This window comes from Coffea arabica, chromosome 11e (assembly GCF_036785885.1).
Source record: "Coffea arabica cultivar ET-39 chromosome 11e, Coffea Arabica ET-39 HiFi, whole genome shotgun sequence".
In the NCBI taxonomy this organism is placed as follows: domain Eukaryota; kingdom Viridiplantae; phylum Streptophyta; class Magnoliopsida; order Gentianales; family Rubiaceae; genus Coffea; species Coffea arabica.
This window is the reverse complement of record NC_092331.1, coordinates 60,920,872-60,940,379: the sequence shown is the minus strand read 5'-3', so window position 1 is coordinate 60,940,379 and position 19,508 is coordinate 60,920,872. Positions and strand designations below refer to the sequence as shown.

Below are 19,508 nucleotides of genomic sequence, written 5' to 3'. Positions count from 1 at the left end.
TTTTTGAGATTGGAAAGGATCCCAGTTCCATTTGAGATTGGAGTGATTTTTCGGAACGGATCTTCTGTCCCACACCCTGTGTCACATCCTGTCCCACTTCTTAGAATCTCGCCAAGTGTCCCTTAATAAACCAAACCCTCAAACAACCCAACTCGGACCATATTAAATTAATTAATCGATTAACCGAACAGAAAATTTAAACCCGTTCATTCTCTATAACCAAACCGATTAAAAATAAAAACTCTTTAACCAAAATCACAATTTATCAAGAAAAAAAACCCTAAAACCCAAACAACCTCTGTCCTCTCTTCATCATCTTCACCATTCTCTATAACCAAACCGATTAAAATCAAATTGAAGAAAAAAGATACAATGGCGAAGCAGGAGCAGCTGCAATGGAATGCTTGTAGTAATGGTAGTGGGGGAGCGATTGATAATAGCAGTTGTATTAGCAGAAACAGCAGCAATGGCAATAGCAATAGCAACGGGGGTTTGCAATTGCAGTCTTTTTAAAAATCCATATTTTCCAAGACTAATGACGAAAACAGCTTCAGAGAACCGAGGAGTAAGAAACACTCCAAGCTAGTTTGGCCTTTTTGTTTAGTCTATATTTCCCAGAGAGACCATAAAACAAAAAGCAATAATAAGCATCAAGTAATATAAGGGAATTGATATTTTATCCTGGAACCAAACAACAGGTAAACCTAACACAACACAAGATAATTGAGTGCCTATTATTAAACAAATGAAAAACTTAAAAATTTTCTTAAGAGCTTCATCAAATTTCTGAATATCTATAGATAATTCCTGTAAGTGAAGATCATTAAGGTAATTTTTTTCTTATGATTTTTTATATATGAAACACTCCAAAGCTTTTTGTTTATACTAGCCTTTTGTTGTATGGAATGTATTAAAAAACTGGTAGGTATCATTTGATCCTCATGGAGATATCTTAATGTTTTGTATCTTTCAACTTTTTGTGTATGCTAGCTTTGTGTTGTATGGAATGTATAAAAGAACTGGTAGGTATCATTTGATCCTTCAATTCCACCATGTGTTTCTGAGTTTGGAGTCTGTTGAAATTATTGACTTTGTTAATTGCTTTTGGGCTTGGATAAGCAGAAGCAGATTTAAATTGGTTGCTACATTTTCTCAGACATTAGAAAAATTTGTTTCTTACTGTTGTTGATAAATGACAATCCTTTGATTGACCTCCAAGCTCAACAGATCTTTCTATATTTTTGATTCATCAACTAATTTAATATGTTCAAATTGGTTCTCAACCTTTCTAGCCTTGAAAGAGATTAGATGTTGACAGGTTTGAGATGACTTACGGCTTAATTCTGGTCTAAAAAAGATCTTGAATCTTACATTTGTACATCTGGAAAGAGATGAACTACAAGTAGAGTTTTCTCTCAATTAGCTCTAGTTTTTCACTGCTACCATTCAAAGATGCCGTAGCTTTTAGGAGAGCTTGATACAAGCGGTTAAGTGGATGAAGTTATTGCTCTTGTGAAGAATAGGCCTCTTTGTGGCATTAGTGAATCTGTTCAACTTGAGAAAGTGTCCAATTGACTCTAAATAAGCATTTATCTATTTCTTTGGCTACAGTTTGGTTCCTTTATGCTATTTGGTACTTCCCAATGCTTTGTTTCTGCCCTTCTTATCAAGATACAAAACACCAAAGCCTAGGCTTTATGAGTTAAAAGGATATGCTTAATTGATAGTTTCAGGTGAGAGATACAGCATTTTGTGATGAAGAATTAAGATTGTAAAGTTGGTTTTGTCTTTCAATTTGCGGTTGTTGCGCAGGCTTTAGCTTTGCAGTAATTTCCTTTAAGCGAAATGCAGATGAATCCCAATAATGTAGCGTTTGAAAATAAGAAAACAACCCGTACAAAGTCAAGTCTCAATTGATCAATTGTTTCTGAACATTGGAACTTTGGGTACAAAGTCAAGAACTTATTGAAGGCTTCAGGAATGGATTCTTCAGCATCCAAACTGAATTCTTGGGGGTCGTCTTGTATGAACCTCACTTCCTGTTATTAGTAGACATATATACTACTTTAAACACGCTTCAAAGCATAGGCTTTTTAGATTAATAAGCTTAACCCAGTTGCCACACAAGTAAATGTTTAATAAAATGCATTTCCCAAGTCACCACACTATCCATTGCTGATATCCGACTCAGGCTCTTAACTATTGGCATTTCCATCAAGTCATTGGGGATCTGTTTCTCCTCCCCACCGTTTTATTCTGTCTCTGGCAATTGAAGCCTGCATGTCACAAAGTTGATGGGATGCTGAAAATTAAAAGCTCGATACAAGAACTTTCTGAACTATATATATATATATATGGTGTTATTTTTGTGCATGCGCAAATAAAAAGGTGTTTGTAATTCCCGGTATTAACAGCATGCTCGGGGCAGTTTTGCTCACCTCCTTGTCCCAATTAGTTTTATAGATCATCCAGAGCAGGACGAGGCTTTGAACTGTAATTCCAGATAGCATCCCGATCCAGATGCCCTGAAAGTCATTACACAATATGAAACCTTTTCACAAGTATGTATATAGCTTGCACCTCTGATGCTACCATTAAATAAAGCTTAGTCAACTAATTGGATAAGGCCATGGGAGAAGGAAGATCGAGCTAGCCATATACCTGGACACCCATGTTTAATACATATCCCAGGACTAGACCAATAGGAATGCCGAAGACGTAGTAGCAAATTATGTTCACACAAGCCACATAGGCTTGCCACCCAGCTCCAATCGCCACTCCTGCAATAGTACAACGTTAATCAACAGACCCGTTAAACTTTTCTTCAGAACCCATCGTAGGAGTCTAATGGTGTACCCGAAAGAGTAGGTTGAACACTGTTAATAATGACGCAGGCAACTAGCAGAGGTGTTAGGTCATATACAGATCGTTGAACTTCCTCGCTGTTGGAGAATAAAGCAGGGTATTGCTTTCGGCTGATAAGCAGAACCAGAGCAAGCAAGATTCCGGCTACAAGCGAGGTTAATGTGACCACTACCACTGAAAATTTCGCAGTTCTTGGACGTCCTGCTCCCAGTTCATTGGACACCCTCACACTAAAACCATTCCAAAAAAAAGAAAAAAGATGAGCTTTATTTTTAGCGAAAATAAGGTAAATGATTGACGCCTTGTTCTAGAAACAATCAAAGCATTTCGGTAGTAGTATTAAGTTTTTCCTTTCCTTGCTAACCTTATGGCTGCATTCAATCCAATAGCGACCATGACAGTCCAACCGAGTACATTGATGCTGCGACAACAATAAAGCTGAGCAATTGATTAAACTGGCCACATGGGCTATGCCTGTCAAGTTTCAGAGCTACTCACCATATGGAGAGGGAATCCACAGCAATCTCAGCGTTTTTCAAGTATCCGGCAAATAGAACTAATGACGTAAAGTACCAGAATTCCAAGCTGCAAGGTTACGGCCGGTGGACAGTGATTAAATTGAGATTAAATATTCAAATTACATGAATAATAAATTATATTGTCAATTTGAGGATGCGTGTGTTATTCTGGACTGTTGGACGGCATTATTAATTCATCATTGATCTGACCAAAACGGAACATTCTAGTCTTTGGAATATGATCAAAACTCTAATTGTTTTAAGCTATATTTAGAAGATGTCAATAATATCTTTTGGGTCCAACAATTTGAATAATTTGAATAATCTGAATCTCCTGTCGCTATATAGCCACATAATTACATCGCCATTCTATATCAATTTTACTTGTGTGAACATTGGAGTACAGTTATAACTGTATTCAATTAAAATTCACTCAATAACTTCCTAGTAAATTCAGATAGGAAAAGAGACACAGATCTCACAAGTTGAATTCTGTCCAATTTGAAATGGTTGATGTAATTGAATTTGTCATTAATACAATTAATTCAATATAAAATTTATAATTACACTGAAATTATACAAAATTAATACAAATGATAAGTGTAATTAGGGATTTAGTATAAATGTATTAGTAAATTTAGTATAACCAATTAATAATTTGTATTAGTACACATATATAATTATTAATATAATTAATAATATCAATTATATTATATATACTAATAGACATTATATAATACATATAACTAATAATATCATTATCATAAATTTGTAACTAATTAAATTATATATTATATATATATTTATTTTTTTAAAGCGAGTGACGGAACAGGAATAGGGCGGGGCCCGTTTCTAAGCGGGGGGGAAATATTTCCCCCGCCCCCGTTCCCGCCCCAACCCCCTCCCCATTAACCCCGCGGGGCGGGTGCCCGCGTTGCCCTCCCTAGACCATACGGCAACTGACTCAGGAACGGACAAGGATATTTCAGTATTACACAGCTATTTGTGCAATAAAATGGTGGACGATGATTTATAAGCCCAAGCCATCGTGGATCTGAATTGACTGAACGAGTCAGAATTGACTGAACGAGTCAGAATTGACACCGCAGCTAACTAACATGATAAATAAATGGGTAATTTCAGAAATCTCCCTCGAAGTTTCTAACAATTTCACCTAGTGCTTTTGAGATTTTCAATATTACACTCGCCTCCCTCGATCCTATAAAATGACCATAATAACCTTGACATATTAATTTTTTCAGGCAATCAAATAACCCACTCCTAATCATATGCATATGAATGCATCACACAATCAAACATTTAATGAAAACAAAGACAAGATTCATGTATGAAACCAATTATGTCCTAAACACAATTTTAACACATTACAAATTAATTTTAGTTTTAATTGGAGGATTTTGAAGATGAATGGAAGAAGATATAAGGTGAAGGTTTAAAAAGGATGGAGCTAGTGTTTGTACCCCAACATTTGAGGGATAAGATGTTACATTAATGTAGTTGGTGAAATTTTTTGAGTTTAATAATGCTGATTTTTTTTCTCTTTTTTTTTTTTAACTTAGATTGAGGTTTTAGAATTTAAGAACTGATGGGGCGGTAATCATGGTGATAATGGTACTAATTTGAAATATGAGAATATGAAAGGTTTAATATAATAGGGATGATGGTTGAAAGTAAATTTGAGATTTTATGCGTGTTCTATATTTTTTTTAAAGAATTTTATAAAAAAGTAAAATAAACTTCACAATTTTATAAGAGCATTTTGGATTATTCATTTAAAATTTTGAACATTGAATGGTTATTGTTACCAAAATAAATAAACTCAAGGGAGATATATGTAATTTTTAAAATTTCATGAAAATTAGATGAATTTGTCAAACACCTAAAGGAAGGTTAACTATCCCTAACTAAATAAGCACCACAAACAATGAAGTTGAAGACCATGGAGAGACACGTACGTGAATTTTGGATCTCAAAGGCAATTCAACCAATGCCCATTCAGACTGGAAAAGTCAGATTGGGTCTGAATCCCCAGTTAGTAGTTTAGGAGAGATCGACAAATTCACTTGTGGAACCGTGTTACCAAACACGAGTTTAGAAGAGTCAAATTCGCTTGGGGAACCGTCTCACCAAGCACGAGTTTAAATGTATGTACTCATTACACAATTACGTTCGGCAATAATATTGTACTCATCACTTGTTCTGTATACGAAATCCCGACAAATGCGTTCGCTGTCGAGCTAAAATCTTAGAAGTTAGAACAGGAGACAAAAGACGCGCGGTCAACTCCGTATCGCGCTAGTTACTTATTAAAATACGGTTTTGAAGAACAAAATCCGGCTCCGATGAAAGTAAACAAAACAGATTTTGTATGAATAATGATTTTGCACTACATAGAGTTCTTTTAAGAATCAAAATCAACAAGAAAATGAATTTTGAAGGACCAAAAACTCGAGGATTTTTTTTTTTTTTGGGGGATTAAGAGTAGACGTAGTAAGATTTGCATGGATGAGTTAGAGGAGCTGTTGAAAACTTGGAATTAGTTTGCAAGTACTCACCAGAGCATTATTGCAGATGCAAGAGATAACTTGACAAAACCCCATAGATTTTGAAAGGCTTTCCACGAAAATCCAGACCAAGCTTCACCACAGGTGCCGCTGAAAATGTACACAAGCTGCGCAACCACTATGAACCACCACGAGGCATTCAGCATCGCCGCCCCACCCACCAGACCCCACCCCAATTTCAGCATAAACAACCAGCTGAACAGGGCGTGGCCGACTATAGCCACCGCGGCTATGATGGCCATCACAATGATCTTGCTCTGAGCTTGCAAGAACTTCTGGATTGGAAAGTTGAATGCGTAGGCAAATATTTGTGGAATCATCCAAACAGCAAATGTCCCAGCCCACTTCGATATATCTGGTGTTTGTCCTATGAGTCTCAAGATTTGGGCCGCAAAAATCTGAACCAACATTAGAACTAAAGCCGTGGCATTTAGGATCACCCATGATCTCTGCATGTATACTCCGAGCATGTTTAGCTGCCCAGCCCCAAAAGCTTGACCGCAAAGGGTCTCCAGTGCACTTCCCATTCCCAACTGTACATGTTTATAACTCAAAAGTCATTTAACTAAGATCCAAGTTAAACCATCATAAATCCTAGTGCATAATAGTTTGCAGTTTACATTGACGTTACAATATTCTTGTCATATACTGCATAGCTTTTGTTTGCCATTTTATAATGATCATTTGAGATTTGACTATTACTATCGGCATTTTTTGTAGCCTATTCTTTCCAAATTCCTATCCCACTGTTTCCAAGAAATTGGGAAGACTCTGGGAATATCACGACGACATGACCAACCTAAAATAGTTTAGAAAAATACAAAAATCATGACAAAGGGAGGGATATAACAAGACCAATAATAGTAATACCATCATGCCGAAAGCAAATCCAGCTACAACAGAATTTTCCACTGAAACAGCTGCAAGCTCGATGGTTCCGACTTGGCCGGCAAAGACTTGAGTCAGGGCGCCAATCGAATATTGGCAGATGGAAGTGAAGATGGCTGGACCAGCAAGGTACCACAGTTTCTTGGACTCAGCGGCGAACTCTCTGAAGAAATCTCTAGCTCCGTTGATGGGCTGGATATCATCTTCATCAGCATCAAATGACAAATTGTTAGACTTGTGGAAGGCTGCTTGCAAGGAGGAGTCGTCGTTTGGATGACAGTAACGGTCTATGTTGGTGAGAAGTGGCACCTTTGCCTCCTCCATAGCTCGATCGATCGGGAGAGACAGAAAGAGATACGGAGGGGTTTGGTGGGCGAATAGCGAATGAGTTAAAAAGATATGATTTGTGGGAAAGATCGTGTCGGCGGGGACCGTGGCTCTCTCTATAGATGGAGTTTAGTAGGAACAATTATTGTAAGCCTGTTTCACGCATTTCTCAACCAACCTATTTTCAATCCTAAACTAAGGAAAAAAAAAATTTTTTTTGAGGTAAAACGAGATCTCACTTGTAACTCATAGTTCTAGTATATGATATGGGGTTTTTATTTTTTACATTATGATACATCTCACTCTACTTTATTTACATATTATCATCTGTGACGCTATAGTCATAAGTGCAATGCCCTATGTTCGGATTAGTCTAATAACTTTGGGAGTAAACTATCAAACAAAAGCACTTAAATCCAGTAAACTAAGGTTGTGTTTGGATTGCATTTTCCGTCATTTTTCATATAAAAATTACTGTAGCGATTTGATATATGTGAAGGAAAAAGGTGATAAGGAAATGTGATCACGGAAAACGACAATATTTTTCGACGGAAACAAGCAATCCAAACAAGGCATAAATTGGTGGAACCAGGAGGGTATCACGATATGATGGAATATGCTGTACATGTTCTGTAGTTTACAAGTGAGCCCATAAACTAAATTTACTTAAATAGTACGATACTATTTCGTGTAGAAACGTGTATATATATGTGTTACTTTGACATGAACCACGATTTGGCTTAATTAGCAAATCGGGGAACTACAAATATAGGTCTGTGAGATTTTACACAGAGATTAGTACTGGAAAGTATCGTTTAGAGATGTAGCATTTCATTGCATGTAAATTTGGCTTTGAACTTAATTATATCAAAACCCCTTAAGCTAAAATACGATTCTGAACTGAATGAAGCGTTCCGGATTGTTTGAAAATATTATCATAACGAGTTACTAATTAGTTTCAATGCTGGAAAATGTCAGCATATGCAACAACTACTGCTTCATTCAATTATTGACGTCACAGCGTATCGTATGCGAAATTGCATCCAAAAAAAAAAAAAACAATGTTGCAAGCATTTTGCGAAGTGGCAATACATTTTTTATACTATTTGAACTTAAAAACCAGGCATAGTGATTCTTTTCCCTCCTATCGAATTTGGGTTACATTAAACAAGTTTTTTGCGGAGGAAGTTACCTACCTTACTGTGTCCGTAGTCGCACCGACAACAATAAAAGCCCCTTCGAGTTCGGGCTACCAAGACTAAATAGTTCAAATTAATTGGGGAGTCAACTCTAACCTTTTTTTTTTTTTTTGGTGAACAAGTTCTACTTTAACAGATCAGGGCTTCACAAGTTGAAAATTTTTCAGGTCAAATTAATTTATGTAAAACTTATGATTATAATTTTTAGTGTAAATTTATACAATTTTGGTGCAAATTTATATTTATCAACTCATACAATTAATTTGATTATTACACCAAAAGTTGTATGTTTTATATCAAGCAACAGCTGTTTGAACTTGCGAGACTTCTGATCCCTACCTTAACATAATCCTAGACAAAATAACAAGTCTCAAATTTCTTAAGAGTTACGATTTTAAACACTGTATTGTTTGATGTAACTTCGGCTCTCATTGCAGAATCTCTCGAATGCTACACCGACTCACTGCTCAGTACCATGGAGCAGTGAGGTCTGGCCAAATACAGCAGAGAGGAGTGAATGGGACTCGGGGCACGGACGGTTGCACCTCCCGGACGGTTTTGGCCATTTTTAACTGCGCGTAACTTTCTTTGTACATCGTGTAACTTTTATTGCACATCAAGTAACTTTAGAGTAAATTTTTGTGGGACCCACACATGACGTGAAAATCGAGTTACAACTTGTAATCTCAGCCGCACAAATTTTTGAGATCAGATCGTGGCCATTAACCGTTCAGGGACGGTCATACTGCTGACCTAGGGCTGTCGACGGGCCGGGTCCGGGCCGGAATTCATTATTCCGGACCCGAATTACTATGCCAGATCCGGATCCGACCCGTTTACCCGACGGGTCTTTTATTCTATGTTCCGGATCCGGATCCGGCGGGTCTCGGATCCGGATCCGGGTCTACCTGAACAAATTTAGCAAAATTTATAATTTCTAATAAAAATGAGAAAAAAATATATTTGTAAACTAATTTCTAACTAATGCAAAGAAAAAACCAAATAAGAAAAGAAATCAAATTAACTTTATTAAAATACATCACCCTAATCAAATTATATTGATAAATATATATTTTTTAAATTATTAATTCATTTATATCTGGATCCGGGTCTAATACGGGCCGGAATACTATATTCCGTATCCGACCCGTTTTTTTGTTTGACAAAACGGATCCGGATCCGAATCCGAGAAACGGAATTAAATCCCTACCCATACCCGCAATAATTTCACGGATCCGGTTCGGATCCGGGTCTAGACCCGACCCGTTGACAGGCCTATGCTGACCGTCCCTGCCCCATTTCCGATTGAATGCGATATCTCAGTTTTCCATGCTGCAGAGTGGGATGAAAAGTGAGCGAGGAGCACCAACCAACGAGTACGGAGCAACCTCGGCAGTGGGCCCGAGCAATCCATCGCCTTTGAGTTTCGGGGACTTGCGGGGACAGAGTATTGCTCACTAAAATTTAACTAGCCAATCAGATCCTCGGATTGGGATTTCGCTTTTCTCCTGTATACAGAAAAGAGTCGTGTAACGTTTGTTTATTGTTTATTAAGCAACGCTTGTTTGTTGTTTGTTAAGCACCCGATAAAATATACTTGGGTAAAAAGCAAAAAAATCACTTGTGATTAAGCGACCATATAGAAAAGTTCTCGTGATTTCAAAACATATAATCTGATACTCTATGATTTGAACTAAATTAAAAAGTTGACGAAAATTATCAAAACTAACGTGTTTGAAGCACGCATGCTTGTTTTGCAACTAGTGTTACTTGAAAACAATTTTTTATAATTAATTTTTATTTAATATACCTACCACTTACGAAAAAGTCCCCTGTGATTAACTCAACCTACAGATAAACCTTCTATATTTTTGAAACATATATGTTGGATTTAATCTGAACCTTTCAGAAAATATATTGAAAAGAGAGTAAATCTTCTTGAAGGAAATCAACCACCAGTCTTACGTACATTATTTTTGGGGTATGGTAAAAGTTTTAAATTTAGATTTTTGCTATTATAATATTATCTTAGAGGGTCTTTTTTAAGAAGTTGAAGTAAGAATTTGAATACTTTTTCTTTGCACAAAGTGAAGGAAAATTTTGCAAAATATTTGCTTATATCTTTCTCAAGCTCTCGAGCGGACAGCAAAACCAAACCTTACGATATCAATACAAGATTTGTGAGTGTTCATAAAAAATAAAAGTAAAAATTATCGAGATCAAAAAACCATCAAAGGGGATGTTGCATTTTACGTGTACAATGGATGATCGCGGGTTTTTTTGTGATCATGGTGTTATCCCATAAACAGATATTAACCAAATCAGAACAATTGTCTTATATATAAAAGGGATGAATATTATATTTTTTTGAAATTACAGGGGACTTTCTTATAAGTTGACTTAATCATGTGGGGCTTTTCTGCATTTTATCCTTATATATATTAGGATGTTTTTGTCATTTCGTCTACCCATGTTAATTTGACGATTTCCATCACGTTATCAATTTAGTTCAAACTACAAACTATCGGATTGTATGTTTTAAAATCACGGGAAAGCTTTCCTGCATATTGTTTGTCATTTCTTATTGCTGTGTTGCTTGATCAGTCTTTTATCGCTTACGAAATGGATTTTTTTTCATCTGAATTTCTGCTTCTCTAGAAGAAATAAAGCTGCCCGACTTCGACTTTTTGGGGAGAAACAAAGTTCAACCTTTGGTTTTAGTCCTCGCAACACCAAAAGAGACTCCGAGTGTCTCTAGGATTGATTGGGAAACACCAGAAACCCAACCATTACGACTATGGCCTTGCGGCTGGTTGGTTCGAAAGTATAATCACAAAGGAAGCAGACCAAACACTGGGAAATAGTATCCAGACGTCCTATTTGATTTATTTTTATTTTTCTGGAGGATAATCCTATTTGATATTCACAACACCCTCCCTAGTTAATTGATTTAAGAGGAAAATTATAGTTGACAGCTATAAATGGGGCTTTCTTAAAAGCCCAAGTTTATCTGGAAAGTTTAGAAAGACTCAGCTTAGAGCTCTTTGCAGCAAGCATTGATAAGATTTGAAATTCCCTTCTCCTTTATAAGATTTGAAATTCCCTTGAACCAAAAAAAAAGATAAAACAAAAGGAAAAATTCGAGGTAGAAAACATTCTGGTATTTGTTACAACCGTACACTCTGGTTTTTTTTTCCTAAGAACGGCAAAATTTTATAAACCATCAAAGAGATACTTCATCGGGTTGAGCAGCAACTGCTCATCAGATTACATCACTCTTGGCCGCCTGTGGAAGCCAAGTTGGGAAGGACCCTTCCAAAAAATTTCATCACACACGCGTCCGTGGCAAACCTCGATGACCGGATATTAGATGAATCCAATTTTCATGTCTCTACATCATTTGCTTTGGCGTCTGGCTCCCCTCCCCACTGTTGTATTCTTTTTGCAGCGACAGAAGCCTGTATTTGCGTACCAAGAACGTCAGAATACAATAATAAGGAGGACTAATTCCCTTTTCGACTCCATGTAATGGCCCTGAATTGTGAAAATGTAAAGTATACACCTTTTTTTTATATAAAATAATTTCAATTGGGACATAAAAGGTAGTTGAAAGAAAAAAAACTGCATGCATTTTTTCATTGTAGAACTTGAAAAACAAAAGAACAGCTTGAGAGACTGTTGGCATACCTCTTTATTCCAGTTTGTTCTGTAGACAATCCAGAATAAGACTACGGTTTGTACAGCCGTTCCTGATACCATTCCGTACCAGATTCCCTGACATTATTGTATTTAACAGCCCATTAGCTCCAAAATGAAGCTATAGTCATATAATTCATCCTAGTACCTTAATCCGGTGTAACTACTTACTTTGACTCCCATGTTGATCTTATAACCCAGCAATAGACCTAAAGGAATGCCAAACAGATAGTAGCATGCAATATTTACATAAGCAACTAGAGCTTGCCATCCCGCTCCAATAGCCACTCCTGCAGCATAGCCATTGGTGAATTGTCAATCTTTTTTTTTTTGCTTTCAGCGTTGTTGAGGGTTAAGATAATCTTCCAATCAAAGGGGAGAAGATAAAAGATTCACCTGAAAGAGCTGGCTGAATAGTGTTAAGAACGATACAGAAGGCAAGCAATGGCGTAAGCTCGTAGACAAGGCTTTTAACTTCATCGCTGTTTGAAAACAAGGATGGATACTGTTGCCGGAAGATAAGGAGAATGGCCGAAAGGACGACACCTAACAGGAAAGACGATACGACAACTACTACAACAGAAAATTTTGCTGTTCTTGGATGAGCTGCCCCGAGCTCATTTGAAACTCTTACACTGCAGTGACATAATTGACAATCATTTGTGGAAAATTCTCTCATTTTAGTATTATTATGCTTTCTGGATCATTAAAATAACGTTTAATGGTAAGAAGCGTCTGCTAACGAACCTGATAGCTGCATTGCACCCAACGGCAACCATAACTGTCCAACCCAATAAGTTTGTGCTGCAAATTTCAACAGTTTTAGGACAACATGAGTAGCTACAACATCTCCCTCTCTTCCATTAATCAAGGAAGGAAAAAATAGAAACTGTCACACAAACAATAATGCTAGTGAAATACTATTTCCACGTTCACTTTAAAAAGATAAGACAGCAATTTAGACTTGTAGTTGATGAGCCAAGTCCTAAATGAGATGTACTGGACTAGAAGTACAAGAAAGAGACCCCTGTAATGTTATTTCCGTGGAAAAACATCCGACAAATCAATTAAGATGATGGTCCCAAACCACCTTGCCATCTAATTAAAGGATGATGTCGATGGTCTTATTTAGTTGTCCGTTGGAATTTATTGGTACCTTTATGTCCTTCATCTTTGTCAAATTTGTTGATGTGATAAAAGGTTAGATAACCTTTTATGCAGCTGGTAAAATATCCCATCAGGGACCCTTCAAACAGTGAGCACGAAGAACATTTGCAAATGGATCCTTGTGCTTTTTCACTTATTTGACCCTTTCCAGCTTGAAGCCAACATCCTGAATTAGGAGTCCTTTAATTTTGTAGCGATATTAACATCTTTTATTTTCTTTCGAAAAATCATGTTCCAAGCCACCGAATCTTTATAAACTTGCCACTAAATGCATCATCGCTAGAAAGTTCTATTTAATATATTTATCACTAATCAGAAATTCATTTCGAATTAAAACAAGAATACTTATCCCTTTATATATATATATATATATATACATACAAATAAGCTGCACCATTCATCTTGAACGGCCATGTCTTAGCTAGCAGGTCAAGCCAATCTCCTTAAATCCTAATCAACATTTTGTGGGAGACAAAACTTATCAATGGTCTGCCACATGAAGGAGGTAGATTTACTTTCTGTTGGAGATATCTAAGGCCCGCTTGCACTGTTATGCTAGCTGAGACAATATAATACGAACCAAATGCATTAATTGCATGCTTATATTGGCAGTTGGTAGGAGGAAGAAATAAAACGAAACTTAACAAATCATCCTGATTTCAGACTATCGATCTTGACCTTCAGATTTTATTTCCTATTAACTTTCTAAAGGGCAAATTACATTTTACCCCCATTGATTTAGTTTTTTTTTTTTACATAACACCCCTATGATTTCAAAAGTTATACATAATTCTTTCATGATTTGGATTAAAGTATCAAAATGACGGAAATGATCATTCGTAACGGAATCATCTAAAATGTTAAAAACACCCTTATATAAAGTTAAAAATTATTTATTAACCAAGACTGGTTATGTGTATATTTTGAAAACCATAAGAGAGTTATATGGTAAAGCATTAAACCATAAAGGAATTATATGTTAAAACATAAACTCATACGGGGTTAGTGTGTCATGCATTATATAAGGATAATTTCGACATTTGTAAAAGTTCGGTTACAAATGACCATTTTCATTATTTTGACACTTTAATCCAAACTATAAGCAGATTATATATAGTTTTTGAAACCATATAAGAGTTATGTAAAAAAACACTTAATCACAGGGAGATAAAGTGTAATTTGCTCCTTTCAAAATGATGTAATAGTTCTTACCAATTCTATGTATTATGCGGTGAGACATACTCCAAATCCCTTGTCGTGGCAAAATCAAATACGTAATGGATATAGTTAATAAAAACAAAAGTCATAACTGGCAAACAATATGCGGAGAAGTCATGGACTGAAATGGAGACTTGGGTGGTAACTACCAAGAGCAATAGAACCAAACTTACCAAAACATCAATAGCATGAGCAATGAAAGTTGGTAAATGGAAGTCGATGTTTTGTCCTAACATAGCATACCATTAAGAATTTGGTATTTGACAACGTAGACAGCCAAGTAACCAAGAATATCAAAAGACAGTCGTGTGATTCCATCATAGTCACATGGTGAATTGGTCATAGTCAAGAAAATAATGCAAATTTGACATGGTAACAAATCCTGTCTTTAACCGTAATTGGCACTAGATGGGGCGCCGGCTGTATGACACAAATCTGACTAAATTAGGAAGGTTGAAAGCAAATACGTCTGTATATTTCTTTATTTGTCAGTCTAATCTAATCAAATCCCTTCGAACTAGACCCTCTTTTGACTTTAAGAAGCAAATGTCAAGGCAAAGTTGTACTCTCAAATTGTCAAAAAAGATTTCATATTTTTCTGTTAGAGCAGAAACTCTTACCATATGGAGAGAGCATCAACAGAAACTTCAGCGTTCTTCAAATATCCCGCAAAAAGAATTAATGCCATGAAATACCATGTCTCTAAGCTGCATATGCGGAAAGAGTGATAGAATGAAGGCCAACACGTAAAAGAACATTCGTGGCAAGAGATCTAATAGATAGGGATAGGAGGAAATGTTAACATTTAACAAACAGAATAAAGAGACTAAAAACATTTGTTTTATATAGGCAAGGATTAAACAAAGGACAGGAAAAAAGAAATCGACAACTGAATTATGATTTCTTTCAAAATTCCTTTATATCTTCAACAACTATGTATTCTCTGCTAATCCTTTTTCTATCATTGTGTCATCAATTATGCCGAAATTCAAACCATTGTGGAATTTTTTAGAGCATAACGTTCTTCCAAGAAAGACAATAATATTGGTTTGATGCTTTTATTGAATTTTCAGAAATTTCATGCCTTGCTATGAACTAGACTTTGCGGAAGAAGCTAACTATAATCATATGAACTAGACCCCTGCTTAATCCACACACAGAATAGAACACAATGTAAGAAATAGAAGATGGTGCCTTAATTATGACATAGCACAATAAGAATGCAATAACATCTTCTCTTCGGAGCAAGAATATACAATTGCGCATATGAAATCATTCTGAACAACTCTCACCAACCAGTAAATAATGAACGGAGTATTCAATCTGTAACTGTTAAGTTACTTAAAAAGGAAAGTAAAAAGATGATCGCATCGGAGATGGTGGTTGGCATCCATTAATACATTTGTCGTATTTTACATTCCATTATTTTCTGCGGCAATGATTGTGCAATGCCATATGTTAATAATTCACTTTTCTATGGTCTCCCGAATTTAAAACCCATAATGTTCCCTTGTCATGATTCACGACTTAGATTGACTTCCAAACACAATCGGACTGCAAAAAAGAAAAAAGGGCCAAGGGCGTCTTGATAAAATGTTGGTACCTAAAAATAATAGTTTATTTGAATAAGACCCCAACTGTCCGTACCCAAAATCTTTTTTTTTTTGGGAGTTTTCTAGAATGCCCAAAAAGGAAATTTTACCTTTTCATGCCCAGTGCATCTTATTATTATCCACATCATTTCATATCTCTCCCAGAATAAAGAAGCTACAACTAGTAGTCGTAATCCTACAATCTATCTATGATTTTCGGTAATGATAATAATAATAATGATTGTTCTTTCCATGATTTTTTTTTTAAAAGTTTAATTAGTCCATAAAATAAAAGATGAGTTCTGGTATTTGAAATTGCTCACCATAGCATGATTGCCGATGCAAGAGACAGCCTAACAAAACCCCACAGATTTTGGAAAGCCTTCCAAGAAAATCCTGACCAAGCTCGCCCGCAAGTCCCGCTAAAGATATAAAGCAGCTGCGCCACCACAATGAACCACCAAGACAAGTTCAAAACCACGGCGGCGCCCACCAGGCCCCACCCAAACTTCAGCATGAGCAGCCAGCTAAAAACACTGTGCAACACCAACCCAACTACCGAAATCCAAGCCATCACCATGATCTTACTCTGGGCTTGCAGGAACTTGGCAATTGGAAAATTCGCTGCGTACGCAAACAGCTGAGGAATCATCCAAACCGCTAGAGTCCCGGCTGCCCTTGATATATCTTCAGTTTGGCCAATCAATCTCAGAAATGGCTCAGCAAAAATGTACAAAAGCATTAAGATTAAGGCGGTGGTATTGAGGATAACCCATGATCTCTGCATATACACTCCCAGCATCTCAATCTGTCCTGCTCCGTACGCTTGTCCGCATAGCGTCTCCAGCGCACTTCCCATTCCGAGCTGTCACAAAGAGAAAAAAAAAATTTCTTTGTTTAACATGCAAAGATTTCTTTGTTGATAAGTAAAACATGCAAATCTTGCTTACCCATGTCAATTGATTGAGTACGAGGTATTCATGTCGAATCTAAATGATACATACACTTCTTTCAATATGATCCACTTTTTACACGTTAATTTTGGGACTTCTCTTGACCACACGTTAGACAAACTCTCAACAGAATCAGTAGTATTAACATAAGTTACCATGATACCGAAAGAGAGGCCGGCGATGACGGAGTTCTCGATGGAGACGGCAGCGAGCTCTAGAGTGCCGAGGTGTCCGGCTAAGGTTTGCGTGATGGCACCTAAAGAGTACTGGCAGATGGAGGTGAAAATAGCCGGGCCGGCGAGGTACCAGAGCTTCTTGGACTCGATGGTGAATTCTCGGAAGAAATCACGGACTCCGTTGATGGGAGGGATGTCGTCAGCATCGGCGACGAAGGACGAAGCGAAGGAAATGTTAGAGCGTCCTAAGAGGTATTCTTGGGACTCTTCATCTGGTTTGTCAGCTTCCCTTGGGGAAGATAAAAGGAGGGGTTCTTTAGAATTGTTGTCTTGCATGGTGAAATTGCGGTGGCGATCAAGATTTTTTTTTTTTCCGGGCCGGGGGGCCGTGGTTCTAGGCAGTGTGCGGTGGTGGTTGTACTTTTGGGGAGGTGTCCCGCCTGCGTCTTCTTCTCTTGATGGCGTGGAAAGCAAAGTAGTAGTAGTAATCAGAGTCTTAAGACCATGTGGCGGGTGCTCATAAACGAATTGGGTGAGAGGGTGTGGAGGTGGGGGCGGGGGGATTTGCATGGACTTCGTGTATTAAATTTTTTTTTTTTTTTTTAAAAAAAAAAAGAAAGACAAGACCACCTTAGGTTTGGACTTTGGATTGTCATGTGGCATGTGGTGTATATTCATTTCTCGCCAGCCAACAAAAAGAGCACGATTGCAAATTGCCTTGTAATAGGCATAAATATCTATAAAGTTTTGATCCTTTCGAATTGCTCCAACTCATTTTCTGGAATTGACGTTTACGATAACGGCGTCTACCCAAATGAGATGGAGACATTGCTAGATGATGGCAGTGTTAGGCTGTGGGATGGATTTTCTAAACGCACAAGGTCTGAAAAGTTGAGTCATAATTGAATTGCGACTGTGATATGCGCCGATTCCCTCTGTTCTCACTTCTGCCGCCAAATGATTCTATAATGTAGCTAGCTACTCACGCTGGCGGTCAATAATTTCCTCTTGAGAAAATGCTGGACCTACCGATGCCAGAGAGTGTTGCTGGGATTTTCAAATTCTATAGCTTTCCCATGTGAAACAAAAGAAAAGTAAAGAAAAAAATATATAATATTACAGTAATATATAAATAAAAGTAATTTAAAAATATCTTATCTATAATAAAATTTTTTATATATATATTGATATAGTAAAATTTTTTATAAATAATCCAAAAACAGCAAATTAAAACGGAGCATGATCATTGATGGGGACAAAAAAATGTGGAGCTGACACGTATTGGCAGACAAAATGACTAGGCAAATTATTGGACCGTACAGGCCATTGAAAGTTAACTGGGTACCGGGCAACGATGGTGAAAATGAGCGTCCGCATATTACACGGCTGACGGTGACCAGGTGTAGTATTGAGTATCGACTCTTCGGGATTTTGGCTGAATATTACACTTTGGCTCTTCAAAAATTTAAATATCCTTTGGCATCCCATTATAACATTTAAGGTTTTTATTGAATATTACACTTCCCCCCCCCCCCCCCCCTCTCCCAAAATTTTTACAAAAAAGTGTAAAAGTATTCCCTTAAAATTGTACATCATCATTGATCCTCCCCCAAATCTTAATCTCTTGTTCCCCTACTTTTTTTTTAATTCTACAGTGATTAATAAATTGTTAAATGTATCTCGTGTTCCTCTAATTTTTTTAATTCTATAATAATTACCAAATAGCTCAATGTAATTTACGATACCCCGCTATTAAGGTTGGGTGAAACTTAAAAAGTCTCCTAAATTAAAACATAGCAGTAATACATGAACATCCATATACACTACTACTTTAGAGCATGGCAAGATATTAATAAAGTGCAGACACACCAAGATTTGAAGCCATTACATGACCACTAGTTGTGCATCAGTAAAACATTTTCACTAACTTGTTTCCATTTCCAATTATTTTTACAACTTGTAATATATTCTATTTTCTCTTTAATTTATTATAAAAAGATTGGAAAGAGAGATCTAGTAAAATATAGACATATTGGCTCTTCAAAATGAAAAATGAGTACTTGTAATTACATGACAAGTTCCATTTGGCGAAAAACCTTGTATCCAATAACGTAGCCAATGGGGGTAGGGGAGGGTAGCCACCCCCAAAACTAAAAAAAAAACAGCTTTTGAGTTATCTATTTATAACAACTTAATAAAATTTCAACTATTTTACCCGCAACTTTTATTATTGGTTAATTAAAACACTCATTTTCTTTATACCAAATTAATATAACAACTTGTACCTTCCTAACTTAGATAATAGCCATCAAATCCCATCAAAT

At 36.7% G+C, this 19,508-nt stretch overlaps 2 protein-coding genes across 2 annotated transcripts; both read right to left on the bottom strand.

Moving 5' to 3' along the window:
• Window positions 1–1,895: 1,895 nt before the first annotated feature.
• Window positions 1,896–7,338, bottom strand: LOC113719302 (protein DETOXIFICATION 30). The gene is made up of 8 exons (XM_027244510.2): window positions 6,839–7,338; window positions 5,960–6,501; window positions 3,364–3,450; window positions 3,230–3,286; window positions 2,857–3,095; window positions 2,662–2,780; window positions 2,439–2,525; window positions 1,896–2,276 (listed from the first exon to the last, which is right to left on the bottom strand). Exons 1-8 carry the CDS (start codon window positions 7,178–7,180, stop codon window positions 2,220–2,222), a joined length of 1,530 nt encoding a protein of 509 aa, XP_027100311.1. The 5' UTR covers window positions 7,181–7,338; the 3' UTR covers window positions 1,896–2,219.
• Window positions 7,339–11,442: 4,104 nt separating this feature from the next.
• LOC140004546 (protein DETOXIFICATION 29-like) lies at window positions 11,443–18,040 on the bottom strand. The gene is made up of 8 exons (XM_072072817.1): window positions 17,164–18,040; window positions 16,379–16,920; window positions 15,084–15,170; window positions 12,826–12,882; window positions 12,475–12,713; window positions 12,250–12,368; window positions 12,070–12,156; window positions 11,443–11,840 (listed from the first exon to the last, which is right to left on the bottom strand). Exons 1-8 carry the CDS (start codon window positions 17,752–17,754, stop codon window positions 11,766–11,768), a joined length of 1,797 nt encoding a protein of 598 aa, XP_071928918.1. The 5' UTR covers window positions 17,755–18,040; the 3' UTR covers window positions 11,443–11,765.
• Between the last annotated feature and the right edge of the window lie 1,468 nt (window positions 18,041–19,508).

Excerpts from the sequence above, each read along its gene's own strand:
- LOC113719302 (XM_027244510.2), bottom strand. The coding sequence starts at position 7,180 with ATGGAGGAGGCAAAGGTGCCACTTCTCACCAACATAGACCGTTACTGT. Across the intron at positions 2,781-2,856 it reads TGTTCAACCTACTCTTTCGG|GAGTGGCGATTGGAGCTGGG; the intron begins GTACACCATTAG and ends GTACTATTGCAG. Across the intron at positions 2,526-2,661 it reads TATTAAACATGGGTGTCCAG|GGCATCTGGATCGGGATGCT; the intron begins GTATATGGCTAG and ends AATGACTTTCAG.
- LOC140004546 (XM_072072817.1), bottom strand. The coding sequence starts at position 17,754 with ATGCAAATCCCCCCGCCCCCACCTCCACACCCTCTCACCCAATTCGTT. Across the intron at positions 12,714-12,825 it reads GGGTGCAATGCAGCTATCAG|TGTAAGAGTTTCAAATGAGC; the intron begins GTTCGTTAGCAG and ends ATGTCACTGCAG. Across the intron at positions 11,841-12,069 it reads GAACAAACTGGAATAAAGAG|GCTTCTGTCGCTGCAAAAAG; the intron begins GTATGCCAACAG and ends ACGCAAATACAG.